This window comes from Malus domestica, chromosome 13 (assembly GCF_042453785.1).
Source record: "Malus domestica chromosome 13, GDT2T_hap1".
Lineage (NCBI taxonomy): Eukaryota > Viridiplantae > Streptophyta > Magnoliopsida > Rosales > Rosaceae > Malus > Malus domestica.
The window spans coordinates 6810847-6831950 of NC_091673.1; the positions used below are offsets into that span (position 1 = coordinate 6810847).

The following is a 21104-nucleotide window of genomic DNA, read 5'->3' on the forward strand; positions in this document are numbered from 1 at the left end:
GCTCCCTCCTTGTAGTATAGATAATATCGTTTGTTAAAAAAAATAAAAAAATAACCTGCATTTTGGACTTTGTTAAATTATAAAAAGAGGGGTTACTATCACCTCTGTAAGTCCTCAAAGAAATAGCACCGTTGGCAATTGCATCTAGCCTTTACATAAATGCAAAATTAGGGCCAGATATGAAGAAAACTTTGTTTCTAACAATTTAACTGTGAATGATAGTGAGTAAAGATGTCAATCGGACAGCCAAAACAACTGGGAAGATTTCAACAAGCTCCTCCAATTGCAAGATAGAAATAAATTTAGAGAAATTTAGAGATAGGGATTTGGGAGATAAGGTTTTCAGCCACCTTAAACGTTCATTTGTATCAATGTCATACAAACCATCAATCTTGTCATATATTTTTTGGTTCATTTCTTCATGTACAATTCACATGAATTAACTCTAAGAAGCATATATGCCACCAACATGTGATATTTAATAAGCAGAGTGGAATAAAGCCTTTAATTCATGGGGGCATTGCCAAAAAATATTTCCTATTGTATCCTTGTTTTTTTATTTCATAAACACATCTTTCTTTAGCTTTTCAATTATTTCAAATCCCTCTCTTGTATTCCCTTTTAGAAATTAATAATTGCGAAGCAAGGAGACATGCGATATTGCGTATAAAATAGGCGTTTGACAAAAATAATCAAAAGAAGTGATGAAGAAGAGAAATTTTTTAATGTGTCAAAAACATAACTCGTATTCCTAACATATTGAAAAATCTTTGGTAAGGAGGAGGGGTCTTACTGCTCACAATTAAAAAATGGTGTGGCAATCATGAGAGATAAGGGCACAAGTGGGCTCTAGACAAGCACGTGTGACTGACCATTTTGTATTGCACACTGTCATGGCCATCCCATATTTTCCTTCCAAGCTACCAAAACCCCTACATTTTCCAGAAAAGTTTTCTTACTCACGAGTGTTTGGCAGCAGTTTCTTTTTTTCTGTAAGCATAATCTTGATTTGTCTACTTGTTTAGAGCAGCTTTGGTTTAGTTTTTTGTTAAAAAATAATTAAATAATTTGATTGACCTGTTGGGGATTTGCTCTGAGTGTGTGATTTGGTTGGGATTGCAGAGTGATTTGGGTTTCTTTGTTTGCATGTCCAGGTCACATGGGGTATAGAACGACTGATAGGACCTGGACTTTGCTGTTGTTCCATTTGATCCTCCTTTGAGTCTGAGTTTTGTCATTTTTGAAAACTCATTTACTATCACACCCACAAAACAAGAGCTCTTGGTTTTCCTCTGTTCTTGGATATATATCAGATCTCATCCAACAAAAGTCCTTCATTTTCTTTTCCTTTTCTGTTATTGAAAATTTCAGTTTTTTTTTTTTTTTTATAAGGCTGAGCTCTCTTTGGACTAATCTCTAATTAACTAGGGAAGGGGGAATTTTAACATATCTGTATGGTTTCAAATACGTTAAGGAGCTTATGATGTCATAAGAAGAAAACAGAGGAATCAGCCATGAAGTTTATGAAACTTGGATCCCGGCAGGATACTTTCTACACTACTGAGGCTGTAAGGTAAGATTTGTTATGAATTATCTGGTTAAATATGAAAAAAAAAATGTTCAATTGATCAAAGGTACTGAAAGGTTTTTTTTTTTTTTTTGGTTCAATTCAGGTCAGTTTCCTCTGAAGTTTCAAGCGATCTCATAATTCAAGTGAAAGGAAGCAGATATTTGCTTCACAAGGTTCGCACTTATTACTGTTCACAAAAATAATTTCTGGGATTTCTTAAAGTTCATGTTTTGATGTAATTTGAATCCAATATCACACATGGGGTTTCTCTAAATTGTTCATTGTCCCCCGTGTCACACAGTTTCCTCTGTTATCCAAGTGTCTGCGGCTGCAGAGGCTTTGCTCTGAGTACCAAGAATCTTCAAACCACCACATAATCCATCTCCACGACTTCCCCTGTGGCGTCGAGGCTTTCGAGCTCTGCGCAAAGTTCTGCTACGGCATCACAATCACTCTCAGCGCCTACAACATTGTCGCTTCTCGCTGTGCCGCCGAGTACCTGCAGATGACCGAGGATGTCGAGAAGGGAAACCTTATATACAAACTCGAGGTCTTCTTCAACTCCTGCATCCTCCACGGTTGGAGGGATTCAATTGCCACGCTTCAGAGCACAAAGGCATTTCCTCTGTGGTCGGAGGAGCTCGGAATCACATCCAGGTGCATTGAAGCAATTGCCACAAAAGTCCTCACAAACCCTTCCAAAGTTAGCCTGTCACACAGCTACTCCAGGAGGGGCAGAGACGACATTGTGTCTTGCAATGGCGCCGAGAGCCTCCGGCATAACAGCAGGCCAGAAGGCAGGGGATGGTGGGCTGAGGACATTGCAGAATTGGGGATTGACTTGTACTGGAGAACTATGATTGCAATAAAATCTGGTGGGAAAATTCCCTCTAGTCTCATTGGAGATGCATTGAAAATTTATGCTGCTCGATGGTTGCCTAAAATATCGAAAAACGACAGTGATCATCGACAAGCAGCGTTGGATTCCGATTCAGACTCTGCCAATGATTTAACCTCAAAGCATAGGTTGATCTTGGAGTCCATTGTAAGTTTAGTTCCGGTTGAAAAATGTGCTGCTTCCACTAGCTTTCTGCTTAAACTTTTAAAGGCAGCCAACATTCTCAATGCTTCTTCTTCTTCAAAAATGGAGTTGGCCAGAAGGGTAGGGCTTCAATTGGATGATGCAACAGTCAGTGACTTGCTAATCCCCTCTGAGTCATACGAAAGCACCACGCGATATGATGTGGACATAGTCATGACAATTTTGGAGCAGTTCTTGCTGCAGGGGCAGAGTCCCCCAACTAGTCCTCCGAGGTCCAAGCTTGGCTTTGAAAGGAGGAGGAGGTCTCGCTCTGCGGAGAACATTGATTTTGAGTTTCAGGAAAGCCGGAGATCTTCCTCGGCGTCACATAGCTCGAAGCTGAAGGTGGCAAAGATTATGGATGTATATCTTAAGGAGATTGCCAGGGATGTCAATTTGTCCCTCTCAAAGTTCATTGCAATTGCTGAAGCAATACCAGAGTTTGCAAGGCTTGACCATGACGATCTCTACAGAGCAATTGACATTTACCTCAAGGTAACAACAATATACTAGTTCTCAAACTACATTCATGTTTTACCGTATTATAAGTTATCCGCGCAGGATGTCCATAAAGAATGGAAGCGCATTGATATTGTCAAAAACGAAGAGATAACTTGTCCATACATTTTTGGCAACAATAACATTGACATATTATCCATAACATATTTGATAATACATTTTTTCCATTGGTAGACTACTATTGTGTGAGATTTCTAGGTATATTTCAGTGTCACGTTTTCGAATGTGGGACACCATCAGTAGGTAACCAACTTTCTTGACCTTAAAATCTTGTCATCTTCACAACTTGTTGTCAGTTAGGATTAGGTCCACAAGAAATTAAGAAGGGGTGAGTCCACATTTTCAATAGCATAATGATCATAATTTTTTTCATTAAATTTTGTTCCATGCTCTGATTTGGACTTTATTGATGTTACTTATAGAAGTTTGCTAATTAAAGTTGTTATTGCCTTCAAATCAGGCACATCCAGACCTAAACAAAAGTGAAAGGAAGAGGCTTTGCAGAATTCTAGACTGCAAAAAGCTCTCGATGGAGGCCTGCATGCATGCTGCACAAAATGAGCTACTCCCACTAAGAGTGGTGGTCCAAGTTCTCTTCTTTGAGCAAGCCCGAGCCGCCATGGCCAGCGGCAAAGTGACCGAGCTGCCTAGCAACATTAGGGAACTGCTAGCGTCACATAACATTGATCCGTCGAGGCCTCCGCCCTCGCTAAGCAACGCTAGCATTGTTCCGGCAGAGGACCAATGGAGCGCTTCAGGCCTGAAATCACCAAAGTCGAGGATGTCAACTTTACAAATGAAGCTGGCGGAAGATGATGATTTGGACGAAAATAATATGCACCCGGATGGAATTGGGAGAAACTCAAAGATGAAATCTCTTTGCTCACTTCCTACTAGACCCAAAAGAATGTTGAGTAAGTTGTGGTCCATCAACAGAAGTAGCTGTGAAAAGAACTGAGTGATTTTTGTTTAATTTGATCCACCCGGCATATCATCAAAGTGACATTCTTGACATAAGTAAGTGACATTAATATTTTTCAGTATAAGTAAGTTTTTCTTCAAGCTCGAATGTGGTAAGATTCCAGAGAGCAGCATACAATAGTATGTTTTTTTCCCTCATTTCATGTAAACTTACTAGGAACAAAATTAAGAAGGATAAATAATTAATTAATGTTCATGTAATCTTTTGTAATAAGAAAGAAGATTTTGAGGGCATGATCAAGTGGCTGCAGCAAATCTCAATCAGTTGTACTAGATCAAACAATCTGGGGGACCAGTTTTGTTGTCATTGTCCATGAATCTGCAACACCTGTCTTTGTCTCCTTGCTGCACCTCCATTGGATCCCCACCTTCTAATCAGATTTTATTCCTGTGCTGTGAGAGGGAATTCATGTACCTGACTAAGTGCACTGCTGTAGTATTGGAATTTATGCAGATTAAATTCCTCTTATTAATAGAAATTTTTTTTTAGTAAATCAATATTTTTACATTAGAAGATGAAAAGTTTGACTAAGTCACACAATGAGCAACCTAATTTAGTATCGTATTCGCCATCCAAGAGATTCTAATATAAGACCTCTCCATTTCAAGTGAAGAAGAATACTAAGTGGCAGAAAATTATATTCTCAAAATAAAGAAAAATAATTATGTACTTTTTTAATTGTTGGTTTAGGGAAATCTTTTAGAAAGTTGAGACAAGATGCTGTAAACAAAGCACATTGAAAGGATTTAAAGCTAAGAAGTCAAAAAACATACAAGAAGAGAGACAAATTATTTACTTTGGAACAAAATCTAAATTTCAACAATCATACCTCATCATCTAGCCGACACATTCACCTCATGTTTTCTGCTTTTTACAAATTTTGTCAAATTGAAGATGACATCAAACTACCTGGTACTGTGTTCCATGGAACTAATCATAATGTGAAAGCCTATTTGGCACCTAGTAAAAGGCTACTCCTGTTTTAATTTGGGAGTAGGATTTTCTCTCCTTATATTCTTATTTTCTTCCCTCCCCTCTTTTCACACTTTGTTTTTTATCTTATTGTCTGTATAAAAAAATTAATATAAAATGTTGGCGTGATTTAACCGTAACCATTCAAGTAGGAGGGGATGGAATGAGAGAGAGATTATAAAGGAAGAGAATCCTCCTCCTTGAATATGAGCATCCGGCCATATTAGAATGTAAGTATCTAATCCAAAATTACTTGATTATGAACCGAAGAAGGTCAAGATTTTTAAGCAGTTATGGTAGTCTTTCATCCCTTGGTGCCAGATGTTAATGTAAGCTCAGCGCAATTGAGCTTAGTTGACATTGTAAATTAGAGTTTTTGGGAATTACGACTTCGTTTGTATATTCCGTTGCGTGTAATCCTATTTGTATTCTTCAGTATAGAGTAGACAAATACAATTTAGAATAATAAATTTCAACTCCTTGAAATTATTATCTCAGTTCCAACTTTATGAAGGATATATTCTTTCAAAGAGCTTTGCATTCTTCTTTCTATTGTGTTCATGGACGTCCTACTAAGGATCAAAAAAATCATTGAAGTGTTGTGGCACCCTCCCGATCTCAATTTTGGATCAAAGTAAATACTTATGATATTGCAAGAGGTTTATCTGGTTAATTTGGCTGCATTTAGTGGTATCTTTCGGGATTTTACAGGACATTCTTTTGGTTGTTTTGCGGGTTGGATAGGTTTGGCTTCTCCTTTGGACACCAAACTACACATTGTTATTCATGTTGTATCTTAGCTTGGGATAGAGGTTGGCATTCATTATGGATTGAGTGTGACTCATCAATGGTTGTTCACCTTCTTTCTTCATCTTTGCCCTTTGACATTGATCCCTTGGAGGCTTTTGGTTAGGTGAGATAGTTGTCGAGTTTTATTATCCTCCATGCAAGTTCTGATTTCTCATATTGTTTGGCCAATTGTGGTGTTGATCATCTCAGTGTTTATTGGTGGGATTCATGCCCTTCTTATGCTGCAATTGCTTATTCTCATAACCTTTCTCAGCTTCCTTATTATAGGTTTTGCTAAAAGTGATTTTGACCTGTTTTTATGAATTTTTTAATAGTTAGGGTTTGGATTCATGTCTCACTTGACATATTGTATTTATTTTATTTTATTAATAAATTCACCTCATAGTCACTGATACCATGTAGAATTTTTCAGGTCGACGGGCCAAGGGCACACTCCAACAAACCCTAAACACTCCCCTTGCCCAATCCCTCTGATACCATGTAGAATTTTTCAGGTTAACGGGCCAAAGGCCCACTCCAACAACACCGATATTGTCCCCACTTTACCACCTGCCCAATTCGTCAGGTGTGAGGTTTTATCACAAAAGGCCTCGATGTTAGTTAGAGTGGGGTAATTCTATTTAAGTGGCTCTTTCTCCTTCCCTCTGTCCGATTGTGGGACAAATGTGTTGCAACACTCCCCCGCATGTGAGACCCCATTTTATGGGTCACATGTGAAGATCCATACCTCAACAACCACGTGGAGCCAAGTCTGGGCTCACCCATCGCACGGGGTCAAAGGGGACCCACCCAATCACTTGGCATCTTTGGCCTATGTAGAGCCATATCGAGACTCACCCAACACGCAGGGCCAAATGGGGACCTACCCAATCACGTGGCAATACGAGCCCGTCCCCTGGTTTTGATACCATGTAGAATTTTTCAGGTCAACAAGTCGAGGGCCCACTCCAACACCGATACTGTCCCCATTTTACCACCTGCCCAATCCGTCAAATGTGAGGTTTTAATCCAAAAGACCTTGATTTTAGTTAGAGTGGGGTAATTCTATTTAAATGACTCTTTCTCCTTCCCTCTGTCTGATGTGGGACAAATGGTTGCGACAGATTTTGACCTGGTTTTTTATGAAATTTTTAATAGTCAGGGTTTGGATTCATGTCTCACTTGACATATTGTATTTATTTTATTTTATTAATAAATTCACCTCATAGTCGCTTCTCATGAAAGCGATGCTGGAGTGAAATTGACTTTACGGTTTATAAAAGAAGAAAAACCTCATATCTTGGCAATAATCTCAATAATTCTCCCACGACAGATATTGGTGAGTATCTGTAGAAGCTGGTTCAACCAAAGACAAATGTTACCTTGCTTGCTTTTGGATTTTACCTACTTGCATTAATTTTAACCATCTTTGGCTATTTAGTTGAGACTTCCAATCTGCAAGAATAAGTTGGGGTCACTTTCCTTCTCCTGTTGATATGTAAAGTTCCATGGTTGCCATCCAAAATGATTAGAGCAATAGGAATGCCATTGCTACTGTTGCAATGCTAGGAATATACTGAGTCAGATGCCAATGTATCATTGAGATCGAATTCTGCATGCAGAAACAAACATCTTGCTGTTTGGGGAAATTAGTACGGACTTCAGAGATGGATGGAATTGATCTCGCATGTGTAACCTTAGAGTTGGTGCTTCATAACGTGGTGTTATTTGGCTGGATACAAGCCAAAAGAATTATGTGCGAGATGTGCAGGATCGCATGTCGAGGTAGTACAATAATAATCTACAGTTACAGAATATCCCGGTATGGTTTGGCTTTAGTAGAGGACACTTGCTATAACCGTGACACGACACATAATTGTGGCGGTGATCGTTGTCCTTTCGATATGGTTACCGTCGTCATGGTCATTATAGTTTTCCTCCACATTTTCCAGAATTGTGTGGAAGCAATCGTCAAATTGTATAGAAAAACATTGACACACAGCTTCAAGTATTGCAATAAGACACAAACCATAAAAAAACCAGCCAGATTTCGTGCAATATATAGAAATTCTACATAAATAATACTACAAATGTGCTAGTTTTGCAGCGATTATGAAACCCTTGATAAAATGCCAGCTTTTTAATTCTCAATACAAAATAAGGATGCTTACAAAGTACACAGAAAATACAAAAAATCCAAACTTTAGCAAAGAGGCATGCCATATATTAACGCTCTTATTTTTCTTTAGATCATTACTGGCGTTACAAGCTTAGGATCATGGTGATGAGCAGAGGTAGGTTGCATTAGAAGCCAGGCTTAGGCGCTGGGCCTCGGGGCGAAGCATAGTTCATGCTTTTCGTCCGCTGGAGGTTCGGGGAACGGTGAAGCCTACAACGGAACGAACCTTCATGCGTGGTCGGGGAGCAAAGGCAATTGTTCTTGGTCATGCTCTGCTGTCTCATAAGCACGGCGCACTCGACTTGTTCAGCCTGATTATCCGATGGAATCTCCACCTTCATCACGTCCTTCTTGCTTACTTGTTCGTGACTTTCCATTAGACTCGATCAGCACACCTTGAATTATATGGGAAAAAGAAGGACGCAAAGCGAACAAAGAAAATAAAAACAAGAAGAAGAAGAAGAAAGAATTAGTAAATCGTGCACCTAATAAAAACTTGGTGATCCGGAAAACTAGTGAGTGGTGTGACTGGATAGAAATGGAACCAATAATTAAAATTTTGGTACGAAAATATTGTTGGAGAAATTTTTGCTTGAAAGATCTATATCTGCTACTACTACTAGATTGAATTAGATGGATGTAAAGCAAGGAGGGACAAGAAAAAGATAAGTAAAGGTGATGGGTATCTACACTTTGATTTAAAAACCTTGATGCGAGGCCATGCAATCTCTCTCTCTCTCTCTCTCTCCCCCCACGGGTGTGACAATATAATCCATTAACGTCCCACCTACATCACTATCACCTTTTGATAATGCACAACCACTTGTCAAAACCCATCATCATTGTCATCCATAAGAGAGAGAGAGCATTAGCTAATTTTTCTATTTCATTTGTACATTTGTTTTTATTTCTTACATTTTTTTTTTTTAACTTGGGGTCGTCAGATCGAATAATGAAAGAAGATTAATAACTAAAAATTAACAAGAGTATGTAAAAGATAAAAATAAATATGTGAATAACACTATTCTTTTTTTAAAATTGCATTGAATCAAGAAACTTCATGAGATAATGTACATTACCCTCTTAAATTGATAAAGAGAAACTTTGACATGTTGTCTGATCACGACAACTCGCATATCTAAAATCAAAATAAAAATACTTATAACACAAGAGATTTCAGTACTGTTGATCACCTCTACCCAATTTTTTTTTTCAAATAATTTTTTTCTTCAAATGGAGATAACTATGTAGGGATACCCCACAAATTATCATGGTACACAGTATCATGGGGTGCATGTATTTTTTTCTTTTTTTCTTTGAGAGAGATGATTGAGGGTGCTGGGTAATTGCAGGCACTCTCACAAACCAGTATATAGAAGGGTTCTAATGCTTATTCATATCAACTTCCCCCAATTAGGTTGTACATTCACATGAATGCAAAGATTGTTGCAAGAAAAAAGGGAGAGGGTTCACAGAAAGGCTCTGATCCTACAAGTTGGGACAACACAAAGTCCTTCATAACACATGTTACAAATTAATTAAAGACACTTTTATAGGAAATGGATTAAAATAGTCTTTGATACTGTTAGATTGATTTTATATGTAGGTTTTATATCTCTTTTACTTGTTATTTAGTCATGATTTTATATTAAATTGGTGAGTTTATGTGTCTTGTGTGAGTTTTTGTAGAAAAGATGATTTGTGAATAAAGCAGGGAATTGGAAACTTAAAGTAAAGAAACACAAGGAATTACCGAATAGGATGTGAACTGATGGGCTGGAGCAAAGAATGGAATAGTAAATCTTATAGATAAGTGGATCATTAAAGGAAGCCCAATATAATTAGGCGGTGCAACATGTGGTGATGTTTTTAATCCTCCCAAAAGGAATTGGGTTTTTGGGGAGATTCCAGAAGGCACGTGGATGAGGAAAAAGGAGGGAGTTTTTTTCGGGATGTGATATCCACACACTTATTTTTACTTCTTTCATACATTTTTAATTTTCGGCCGTCAAATCGAATGAATTGAAGAAGATCAAAGAACAGAAATTAACCAAGATCAAAGAACAGAAATTAACCAGAGATGTAGGAGAAATAAAAAAATGTGTGTGGATAGCACACTCCTATTTTTTTTTTTTGGAGAGCCTAAGGGTGTGCCGCAAGAGAGGTGGAGAATCCTAGTGCTGCAAGGATTTTTTTGGGGGGGGGGGGGGGGGGAGAGGATTAAAAACACGCGGACCTTCAGGAGGATTGGGAATAACCCCAAGATACACATCAGCCAACGAAAAAGAAGAAATTGGAGATTCAAGCTTTTGCCGTGGAGTCGGTATTGAAATTTCGGTTGTTTTCTTTTATGTCATCAAATTCATTCATGTTTGTTATTAGTTTGATCATGAACTAAGTCTTTTTGCTAGAACTAGGGTGTACTCTTATCATGAATATATAATTCTCGTTATTATATATTAATCTTAGTTATTTTCCATGTTGAGTAATTGTTATTGTGCTTCGTTTTGTGCGAAGAACTAAATTGTGACTGATAGGTTGAGTTTAGTAAAGTGTTTTGCATAACAATTACCATGAATTACATAATTAAGTAGACATACTGGTTATGATTTGTGTAGTATCGTGTAATTATCCATTGAGCGTAAAGAGTTTCGGTTATCTATATCTATGGCTAGATTTAGCATGGGTAGATGGTTAGAACACAGTTAGCATATTCTGACAAGAAATATTGACGAATCAAGGAATAAATGCTAACAACATAGGAATAATTTGATGTTAATATGAATAACGGGATTATATGGGATTGAGAATGAGGAACCTGATGTCCTAATGCTTCCATATATTAATCTTTTATAATTCATTCACTTTTACTTCGTGATCGATCAAGTGTTATTTTTACTTTCGTTTCGTATCTTTGCATATTTGAATTTGTCAATGTAATCTTTCTTTTATTTACATTTAGTTTGGAGTCAATCTCAATAGTAAATTTAGGTTAATCCGATCATTGTTTGAACGACACTCTACTTATCACTATATTACTTTGACGATATTGTACACTTGCAATTATTATCAACATATACATTTACAAATTAACATACCTCAAATTTTGGGTTTAAATTGTCATCAATTTGGACAGAAAAGGTAAATGCTTTGGAAAAAAAAAAAATTCTCTCACAGCTTCTCTCATCTCTATTAAAGACGCGTTACAAATGCGGTAAGTGTAACAATTCTTGTTTGCTCCCTAAATCCGTCATGGGCCTCGCGGGTAAGCCGGGGATTTACTTTACATACGAGATTGGTGGGTGCGGGCGTGCCACTACTAGATGCCGCTAGTAGACGGGATTTGAATGATTGAGGTTGCGCTTTTTGACTTCAAATCAAGAGATTGTGCCATTTGAGTGGGAGTTGCTCAAATCAAGGTTCTTTCTTTGCCTTAAAAATAAGGACTTTACTTATATGGAGAGGTAGAACAATATGTAAATGACAAAGGAAAGTGAATGACTAATATTGTAGATTGCTTGTAAATTAAATGACTGAAGATGAGTTGTACATGAAAACTACAAAGAAAATCGATACTGCAAGTGAGCAGCAGAGCTAATAAACTAGACAAAAGATGGCTTCTGTGAGGGCTGATCCCGAAAGGGATGAAGGCTTGGGCTGACTACAGCTTCGTTGAAAGCAAATCTGGCTCGAGCAGAGTTTGTGCTTGTATTTGTTTGGTTGTTTGAGTGTCCATAATCCTTCTCCATCTGCTTCTTTATATAGAGGTCTGGAAGAGCCCCCTTGCTGAGATCTTTGTGCTTGCCTGAAAGAAGCTTGGGCAGCTTGCATTGCTTTTGCCAACTTGCATGTAGAAACAATATTACAAGGGAAACTTGCATCTCCACCACATACTTTCATCACATGTTTCCCCACTTGTAATAAACTAACAATTAAAAAAGAAGCAAGTTGCATCTCCACCACATGCCTTTTCCCATTTCCAATAAAATAATTAAAAGAAGCAAACTAGCTTCTTTCATCTACACATTCTTGACCGAAAGCATGCATGGTATCTTTCCATCCACTTGCATGAAAAAAGCATGCATTTATCTTGATTAAACAACTCCCTTGGCAAACCTCCACCACCAAAACAAATGGGAGAAACAATATTATAGTGTCAACCTATCCCACTTGATAGCTAAATATCTTCCAAGTTAGTCTTCTTGCTCATTAATCCTCCAAATGCCATATTTTACCCAAATTGCCCAAATAAGTAAAAATGGGTATATTTTTTGTGCAAACAACTCTTTTTGCTTCTTCTTTCTCTAGCAATGAGAAGAAATTGGATCGGGCAATTTTGTTTTGTACTATTGGGCTTACATAATATGGGCCGGGCCTATCTCATATGTTAAACTTTCTAGCCCACAGTAATTCATGATTAACTACGCTTCTGACAGCTGAGCTTTCTGAAAGATGGGGAGAACTCAATCCTGAGCTTTGTGATTAACTGGGCTTCGAACCTTCGGTGAGGTGGGTATAAACTTGGCTATAGTGCCACTGCACTAATCTCCCGTCCTCTAGATTTTTTGTTTTTTGTCACTTAGTACTACAGTCTCTCCATAAATGTGGGTAAGGCTAGCCGACATTTACCTCTTCCAAACCCTGCGTAAAGCGGAAGCCTTGTGCACTGGGTACGACCTTTTTAGTACTACAGTCTAATGATATACCTCTTCACTTGTAAATGAGAGATCTTATATTCGATTCTTCCAAAGGCGAATCTAAATCATATTATTGTTAACCCATTGTGAGGCTAAACTCACATCATTTCCCTTAGTGTAGATAATATCGTTTGTTCAAAAATAAAAAATAAAAAAAGATATGCAAGTGAAGAAAAGAGGTTACAGATCTACCCAATGATGCTTTCAGTGCTAGACATGATTAAGGGGAGGGATTAACAAGAATAGTTGAATTTGATTTTCATGAGCATTGTGCAAGGCGTTGAGCTTCTCGCATACTGTCCAGAGTTATGTGTCCACAGCCTGGGGTCGTGAGTTCGGAGTAATGGGATTATATCTCAACCAACTTTATTCATTCTTAAGTACCAAACAAGAGATAGGATTAACATACTAATCCACTCCCGCTACTTATCCTCTGTTAAGGGCATTACATAGACCTAAAACTTGGTCCAAGAGAGCTCCCTCCAAACCTAATAAGGGCCATTCTCTTGGTGAAGAAGCTAATTAGTAGAGTCATTAGGAGCTCTTAAACAGTCTGTAAGTACATTCACCGTTGAAGTCTTAAGTGTGTAACCTTTACTCCTAAACCGTGGTCCAGCTTCTATTGATCTCAATTATTAACCATTTATAAAAGCACTAAACAGGTAACTTAAAAGAGTTAAACACGTAACAGGTAGAGGAAAAGGGATCTTTAGCTGCTTTAGGTAACTTAAAAGAGTTAAACACGTAACAGGTAGAGGAAAAGGGATCTTTAGCTGCTTTATAGTGAGGTGCATCCCTATGCATGTAAGCGTACAAGAAATACGGTAAGTCTAGCCGTCTTCTTCATGTCTCCTTCTAGAGAAATGATTTTCCCGCCCAATTTTCTCCATGCACACACCCTCCCATAACCATTTGTCTTTTATCATTTTTCATATACTTTTTTCATATCTCAAGGACAAAAGTTAAAAACCAAATTAAAAATATGCTTATCAAATAAACCCTGAACTAACTAGGTCATTTGAAAAGTAGTCCCTCTTTTCTCTTCTAAAAATATATTTAAGGTTTTTTAGCCAAAATGGTCTCTGAAATCTGCATAATTCATCATTTTGGTCCCTGAGATTTGAAATTAATAGAAGTAGTCCCTGAGTTTGTCCATCATCAATCATTTTGATCCTTCCATGAAAAATCTCCATTAAATAAGGCTAAAATGACAAAAATATCCACAATTTTTGTCAAATCATTTGGCCCATTGTTTATTAAATTGAGGGTATTTTTGTCATTTTGGTCCTTATTTGATATAATTTTCATAGAATGACCAAACTAAATGATGATGGACAAACTTAATGACCACTTCTATTGATTTCAAATCTTAGAGACCAAACTGATAAATTATGAAAATCTTAGAAACAATTTAAAGCCTATATTTCATCTACACCATACAAATAAGAATCCAAGCATAATCTAATGTAACCAACAGTCCCGATTACAACTTTAATGAATATATAGTAAGATTATATGTCAATTTGCTTACGCAATGCTAAGTTTTGTAGCCTGCTGTCATGCAAAGGTTTGTACCACACTACTTAAGCATTCAACTTAAAAATTAAAGTTCAGGGGAACAATAAATCCACTATTTGTAATTAAAGTCAGAGTTTTTAATTTAATAGAATCCCCTTGCCCAATTCAAATTGCCATGAGAAATGCTACGAAGACTTTCTCAAAAGTGTGACTCTCTATAGACTCTTTGTCACCTTATATTTTTGGCACAATTGGCACGAGAATTGATGTTAAACTGTGAGAAGGCAAAAGAATCTACAGAGAATCCCACTTTGAGAGAGTCTCCTTAGCATTTCTCAATTGCAATATATATGAAGGCTCTTTGTATATTTGGGTCCGGATTAGTCTTGGGTAATTACCACTATTCTAAAATCCTCACCTAGCTCCGGATAGGCCTAGCCTAGGCGCTAGGCAGCTATAGGCATTAGGCTGCTGACTACCTTCCTGATAATCCCTAGGCATTTAAAAATTAAGAAACAGTGCCTAGACTTGCCTAGGTGCCCGCCTAACCCACCTAGGCGCTTGCCTAGACTTGCTTAGGCGTCCGCCTAACCCGCCTAGGCCCTTGCCTAGACCCGGCTGAGTCACAATTCTCACTTAGACAGAAAATCGATAACTTTCAATTTGCATTTATTTTTTCAATAAAATGTAAGATACTTGTTGAATATTTAGATGAACATTTATTATATGTTTATTACCCATGTTTTCAAGATTTTATAATATATATATATATATATATATAACATTTATTTTGCAATTTATGTATCCCAATACTGTGACAACCGATCCCAAATTTTACAAGTTTATAAATTTTAAAAGCGTGAATTGACGAAAATGCCCTGGAGGCGAGGACTTTGACTTTCATTGACCATCATCTAGAGAAACGTAAGACTTATTCTTTTAGCGTATTGGTGTAGTGCTTGTTGGTACGAATGCATAGGCGAAAACCGGTTGCGAGTCCGGATCATAACGGTATAGTCACAGGCATTTGAAGTCGTTTTACTAAACTATAGAATTTTAAATTAATTTGAGCTCCCACCATGTGGGAATGGAAGCCAATCAGATTTTTTTTGTTGTTGGTGGGCCAATTAGGCATTGGACCAATAAAAGAGAAGCTCCCAGCATTGTCTTCCCTTGGTGGACACTCGCGACAAGACCCGATTTCGAACCAGTGTGAAATTCCGGCCACTTCCACCATATTTTCAGGCGAAATTCACCCATCCATTACCTGTAACCTCTTTCATAACCTCCCCTCTTCCATTTCCACCCAAAATTAGAAGGAATTTGGTTGAGGTTTGGTGGAAAAACCAACATGGGTGCCGCGGGAAAGGTTGCTCGAGATCCACCAAACCTGAAACAATTTCATTCAATTATCACTACCAATAGACTTCCCTTGAACTCCTGAACAAAGCCCAATAGGTTTTAGGGGTGGCGGAACGTTGAGGAGGAAGAATTGAAGCACATCCTTTATAGGGTTTCCAGTGGATTTTCATGAAATTGAGGTGTTTCCCGGCCAAATTGGCCTTGGCCACAGGTATGAAAGTTGTTCCACTCACTGAGATCTCCATTTTCTGTGAAATTTGGTAATTTTTTAAAATAGTTGGATTTTCCGGCGAGTCGGGGCAGCCAACCTCCACCCACGGCGGCGCGTGACCAGTGGGCCAAAGGTGTCTTCCTAAGTTCAATTAGAGGCCCTGAATTCATAATTGATGTCTGTTTTGACACACCCTGATCCGGAGGATCCAGGTGTGCTGGCCGTCACGTGGGCGTGACGTAACCATAAGCACGACACGGAAGCGTAATAACAACATATAACAACAGAAATTCAACCCAAACTCAACATAACCACATACGGACATAACCGGACGAGTTTACAAGTAAACACATAAGTTCAGAGCATAGGTTATCTGCAGTCTAGTAGGACTAAAATAAGAATACATCACCCTCAGGTGAGTCCTACATGTCCCAAATCTGTCAGAAAGCCGGAAAGGACCTCGTGAGCCAACCACCGCTAAACTAGAACCTGGAGGGGCGCAAAACAAAATGAGTGGGTCAGTAAAACAAATTAGTTTTCCAAAACATTTCATTAAAACAGTTATATCCCCTCGCCGTAAAAACCTGTATACTTTCCCAGAAATATATAACCATATAAAATCTCAACATTTAAATCTCAAATCTTTAACATTTTCAAGAAAACATGCCATGACATAAATAAAAATATAAATCAGGTGAATAAGGAATTAATCGGAGACCCTGCAGTTGGTCCTATACGATTAATTCAATAGCTCAAATCCCACTAAGCCGGAGTCACCACAGTGACCTATACGGCCCTACTCTGCACATCACTCGGAACTACGTAAGGTAGTCTATACGATGAAAGGTGTAAAAATACGCTCTAGTGCTTCTCTCATCATATCATCAGCGCGCATAACTAAGATCACCCACTAGTCGGAATCACGCCTAGTGATCTATACGACTAGCATGTCGGAACCCTCACATGGTCTGTACGACATCCACCTACTTGGATCCAAGGCGAGCGTGCGGTGTGGTGAATAATATAAGCACTAACACCTAGGGTGCAGGTTATGAGCTCAAATTATATTGATATCAATCCATTCAATTAAATGAATAATGAACTCACCTGACTTACCTGTGCCTCCACAGCACCATGCAACATGTATGCATCATATCTCAATCATATAATTCATAAACCAATTCATGATTTTCAAATAATTCTATGCATGGCATATTCAAGACATATTTTCATATAGAACATTTTTCTGGGAAAAACAGTAGTATATAGGTAATACGAAAACAAAACTGCCCACTCACTGATAAGTCGACGGGTCGTAACCCCCGTGGCGTCCCTGGATGCGGTCGTCCTCGGGATACGTCTCACCTATATGCGAAACAACTATAAAAACATTAATTTTAAGCATATCACCAATAATTCGAAATAACTTCTCATACGATGCTCAATTTTGGTATATGAATATACCACATCGACCTACTCGACGTCACGAGCGTCGAGAATATTTTTAGAAAAATTTTTGGAAGCCCCACGCGCCCCCACGCGCCACACGTGGCACGGGTCCACGCGCTGGCCACGCGCAGCACGTGCAGCGCACGTGTCGTCTTCTTCACAGGGCCTCGCCGGACTGGTTCTCCGGTGGCCGGACTCCGGCCGAACTCCGGCCGATTTTCAAACTCACTATTCTCCTTCGTTTTTCACCCATTTTCTTCGTATTTTATACCAAATTGAAGCCCTAAGAGTGTACTATCACGTTGGACTAGTTTTAGGGCCTAAAAACTACGAAATCTCACCTTGCAAAAACCAAGGGTTCGGCCAAACTTGAAACCTACGATCCCGACGTCCAAAACTCTCCAACGAACGTCTCCGAGCTTCCTTAGGACCTCCTAAAGCTCACCACAAGCTTGAAATCTCCTGAAACACAACATTTTACGTTCGCATGAACAGTACCTCAAAAATGGAGGTTCGGGATCTACGTGAAATCGAAGGTTTCACTTCCTAAAACTAGCACCAATGAACTCAGGACGTCAAAACGATGAAGATACATACCTTATTTGCCCCGATCCGTCAAGTTTTGAAGGGTTTTGGTGGTGGTCCGTACGATATGGGTGTGTTTGGGTGTGAGGTCGGGAGAGAGAGAGAGAGACTGAGAGGGTGATCGAGAGGGAGGAGAGAAAGGGACTGATCTTGTGTGGTCAAACCAATCCACACCATCCAAAATCTCTCTTAAGTCCCTAACCACAAAAATATAAAATCAACTTCCAAAATATTTCTAACTTAAACAACTTCTTAAAAGTTTAGGGACCAAACATTTTCAAAACGTAATACACCCATACCTTGATACCTGACAAGGGCATTTTTGTCCTTTCACATTCCCGCCAAAAGTACCTCCGGGACGGGCTGTGACATGTTTGCTGTAATTTGATTATTTGAAGTTAGATTCATTACAATACGTTATTTGGTAAAAATATGAATCGACGATCCGACCGTTGGATCGTCACTAAATTTTGATATGTTATAATGCATAATATTTTAGGATTTTAGGAACTTACAGATCAGGAATCCGAAGTACGGATCTTTCCGAATTGAATTTGTAAGTTTATAAAATAAATGTTAACCGCCACTTGGTTTTAGGCAATTGGCGGAGATCCGACCGTTGGATCATAATGAAACTTTAGGACATTGTTCTAGAAACATAATGTGGGTCTTTGGAAGTAACGGATCAGAAATCCGTGATGCGGACCTTTCGGATCGAATTACATAGGGATGTGTTTTACATAAATTATGTGTTCTATTGTTATAAACTCTGAGTCGAGATTTGATAATTGCTCTAGGCGACAATGGTTCATGATGTCTTGATATTCGTACTAGGGAGTTGTAGCGCGGACCTCAAGTAAGTGGGTCTTTTCCTTTCTATCGTGTGTGTATATATATATATACGATTGATAATTCCACAAACGGTTATAAATTGATTATTGCATATAATTACGGTGAATGCTTTGAAGTACTAATGTGAACTACGAATGGCTTGATCCTTGTTTAGGGTACGTAGGCAGTCTAACGAGACGTTAAAATATCCATACAATATTGAAATAAAAACCTTGTTTGGGAATTGAGCAATGTGAAGGAAATTGGTGAAAATATGAGATTTAACCTTATGTTTTTAGTGATTGGATGTTGGTCATAAATCTATGTGGATAGAATTAAAAATTTGAAATAAGGAAACGTAAGTAATGATAGTTAATCAAACTAGTGTTTAGTTGGACTTATCCCTCATAATTATTTTCGAAAATAAATAATTCGGGAGTAAAGCGTTATAGATTGTGCATTTTACGCCACATTGTATATATATATGTATATATTGGAAAAATACTATGATATGGTTGAGTTTTAGATTTGCATTATGGTTTATCTATATGTATATTACCTGCACATAATTATTGTAAATGCTTTGAAGTGCAAGGGTGAACGCAGGACGTCCAGGTAAATTCAGGTGAGTTTATGATATTAGTTGAAATGATCGAGTGATGGCATGACTATATTATGTTTTAGGCAACTCCAACATTGTCGTACGGGTTGCCTATGAGTTGTATATACCATATGAGATGTATTTAGAGATCATAAACCTGCACCCCGATGTTAGTGCTCCTGCCCGTGGCCAGGGCACAGTCCTTCATGTGATGTTCACCTCCCACACCTTACGCTCACCTTGGATCCAAGGTAGGTGCACAGGCCTGTTGTACAAACCACTATAGATGGTTCCGCCTCGTAGGTAACCCGCGATTATTCGTACAGTCTTCACGTGATCATAGCACTTGAGCGTACTTATTTACACCCAGTCTTGTCGTACTACAGACCACTATAAGTGGTTCCGACTCGTGTGCAGGGATATATAATGAGCTAGCATATGTGATGAGAAATATAATGAGCTAGCAAATGTGATGAGATATATAATGAGCTAGCATATGTGATGAGAAATATAATGAGCTAGCATATGTGATGGGATATATGATGAGCTAGCATATGTGATGAGAAATATAATGAGCTAGCATATGTGATGAGATATATGATGAGCTAGCATATGTGATGGGATATAATGAGCTAGCATATATGATGAGATATATAATAAGCTAGCATATGTGATGGGATATATAATGAGCTAGCATATGTGATGAGAAATATAATGAGCTAGCATATGTGATGATATATATGATGAGCTAGCATATGTGATGAGATATATAATGAGCTAGCATATGTGATCAGATATATAATAAGCTAGCATATGTGATCATATATATGATGAGCTAGCATATGTGATGAAATATATGATGAGCTAGCATATGTGATGAAATATATGATGAGCTAGCATATGTGATGAGAAATATATGATGAGCTAGGATATGTGATGAGAAATATGATGAGCTAACATATGTGATGAGATATATGATGAGCTAGCATATATGATGAGAAATATATGATGAGCTAGCATAAGTGATGAGATATGGATAGTCGTACAGGTCACTATAGGTAACTCCGACTTATGTGCTAGCATGATTGATAAGATATGAGTACAGTCGTACAGGTCACTAGAGGTGACTCCGACGTATGTGCTAGCAATGATTGATGAGATATGAGTACAGTCGTACATGTCACATTAGGTGACTCCGGCTGATATATATATATATATATATATATATATTATTAATTAAGTTCATTTGACCTACTTGTTAATGCATTGTTGAGTTGATGGACATGACATACCCGTGGATTTGGCCATTCTTGAGTATGGTTTGGATATATATATATATATATATATATGGAGTATTGTCTTATGGCAAATGATATGAGTTTTACAGTGATGGGTTATTACTTTTGGAAAGGTAATAGTTCTGGGAAACTTGGTTTTATTGCTCACTCACATTCTCTGTTTTGTGCCCCTCCAGGTTTTAGCTACTGAGTTCGTATCGACGAGGATCTGTGGCGAATTTTAGTATTGGTGGCCACCTCTGAGGGTATGATTCTTACCCATAGTACTGTAATTTGCTTATGCTCTGACATCGCGTGTGAAATGGATTCGCTCCCGCTCACAGCACACTCTGGTATTTAGACATTTTGAGATTCAAATTTATTCACATTTTACACACTATCACATTTTATGGCTTCGTTACCTACCAGGTGTCGGCCATCACAGCTCGATTCTGAGTCCAAGTGAACTTTTCGGGTCGAG

The 21104-nt window shown here is 38.2% G+C and overlaps 1 protein-coding gene and 1 long non-coding RNA gene across 5 annotated transcripts; one reads left to right on the top strand and one right to left on the bottom strand.

The window, feature by feature from the left end:
* Positions 1–699: 699 nt before the first annotated feature.
* LOC103452026 (BTB/POZ domain-containing protein At1g67900-like) lies at positions 700–4645 on the top strand. Of its 3 annotated transcripts, none has more exons than XM_017337082.3 (5): positions 700–992; positions 1475–1573; positions 1674–1743; positions 1872–3146; positions 3631–4645. In XM_017337082.3, the coding sequence occupies exons 2-5, from the start codon at positions 1515–1517 to the stop codon at positions 4126–4128; spliced, it is 1902 nt and encodes a 633-aa protein (XP_017192571.1). In that variant the 5' UTR covers positions 700–992; positions 1475–1514; the 3' UTR covers positions 4129–4645. The 3 variants fall into 3 exon arrangements, with proteins under 3 accessions (XP_017192571.1, XP_008389720.1, XP_008389721.1); XM_008391499.4 differs by having other exon boundaries at positions 855–992; positions 1155–1573; XM_008391498.4 differs by having other exon boundaries at positions 711–1573.
* An 11521-nt stretch (positions 4646–16166) lies between these two features.
* Positions 16167–18098, bottom strand: LOC139190634 (uncharacterized). Of its 2 annotated transcripts, XR_011574975.1 has the most exons (4): positions 17927–18098; positions 17671–17791; positions 17179–17245; positions 16167–16369 (listed from the first exon to the last, which is right to left on the bottom strand). It is a non-coding gene; the product is annotated as an uncharacterized lncRNA (long non-coding RNA). The 2 variants fall into 2 exon arrangements; XR_011574974.1 differs by lacking the exon at positions 17927–18098 and having other exon boundaries at positions 17671–17905.
* Between the last annotated feature and the right edge of the window lie 3006 nt (positions 18099–21104).

Excerpts from the sequence above, each read along its gene's own strand:
- LOC103452026 (XM_017337082.3), top strand. The coding sequence starts at position 1,515 with ATGAAGTTTATGAAACTTGGATCCCGGCAGGATACTTTCTACACTACT. Across the intron at positions 1,574-1,673 it reads TACACTACTGAGGCTGTAAG|GTCAGTTTCCTCTGAAGTTT; the intron begins GTAAGATTTGTT and ends GGTTCAATTCAG. Across the intron at positions 3,147-3,630 it reads CAATTGACATTTACCTCAAG|GCACATCCAGACCTAAACAA; the intron begins GTAACAACAATA and ends CCTTCAAATCAG.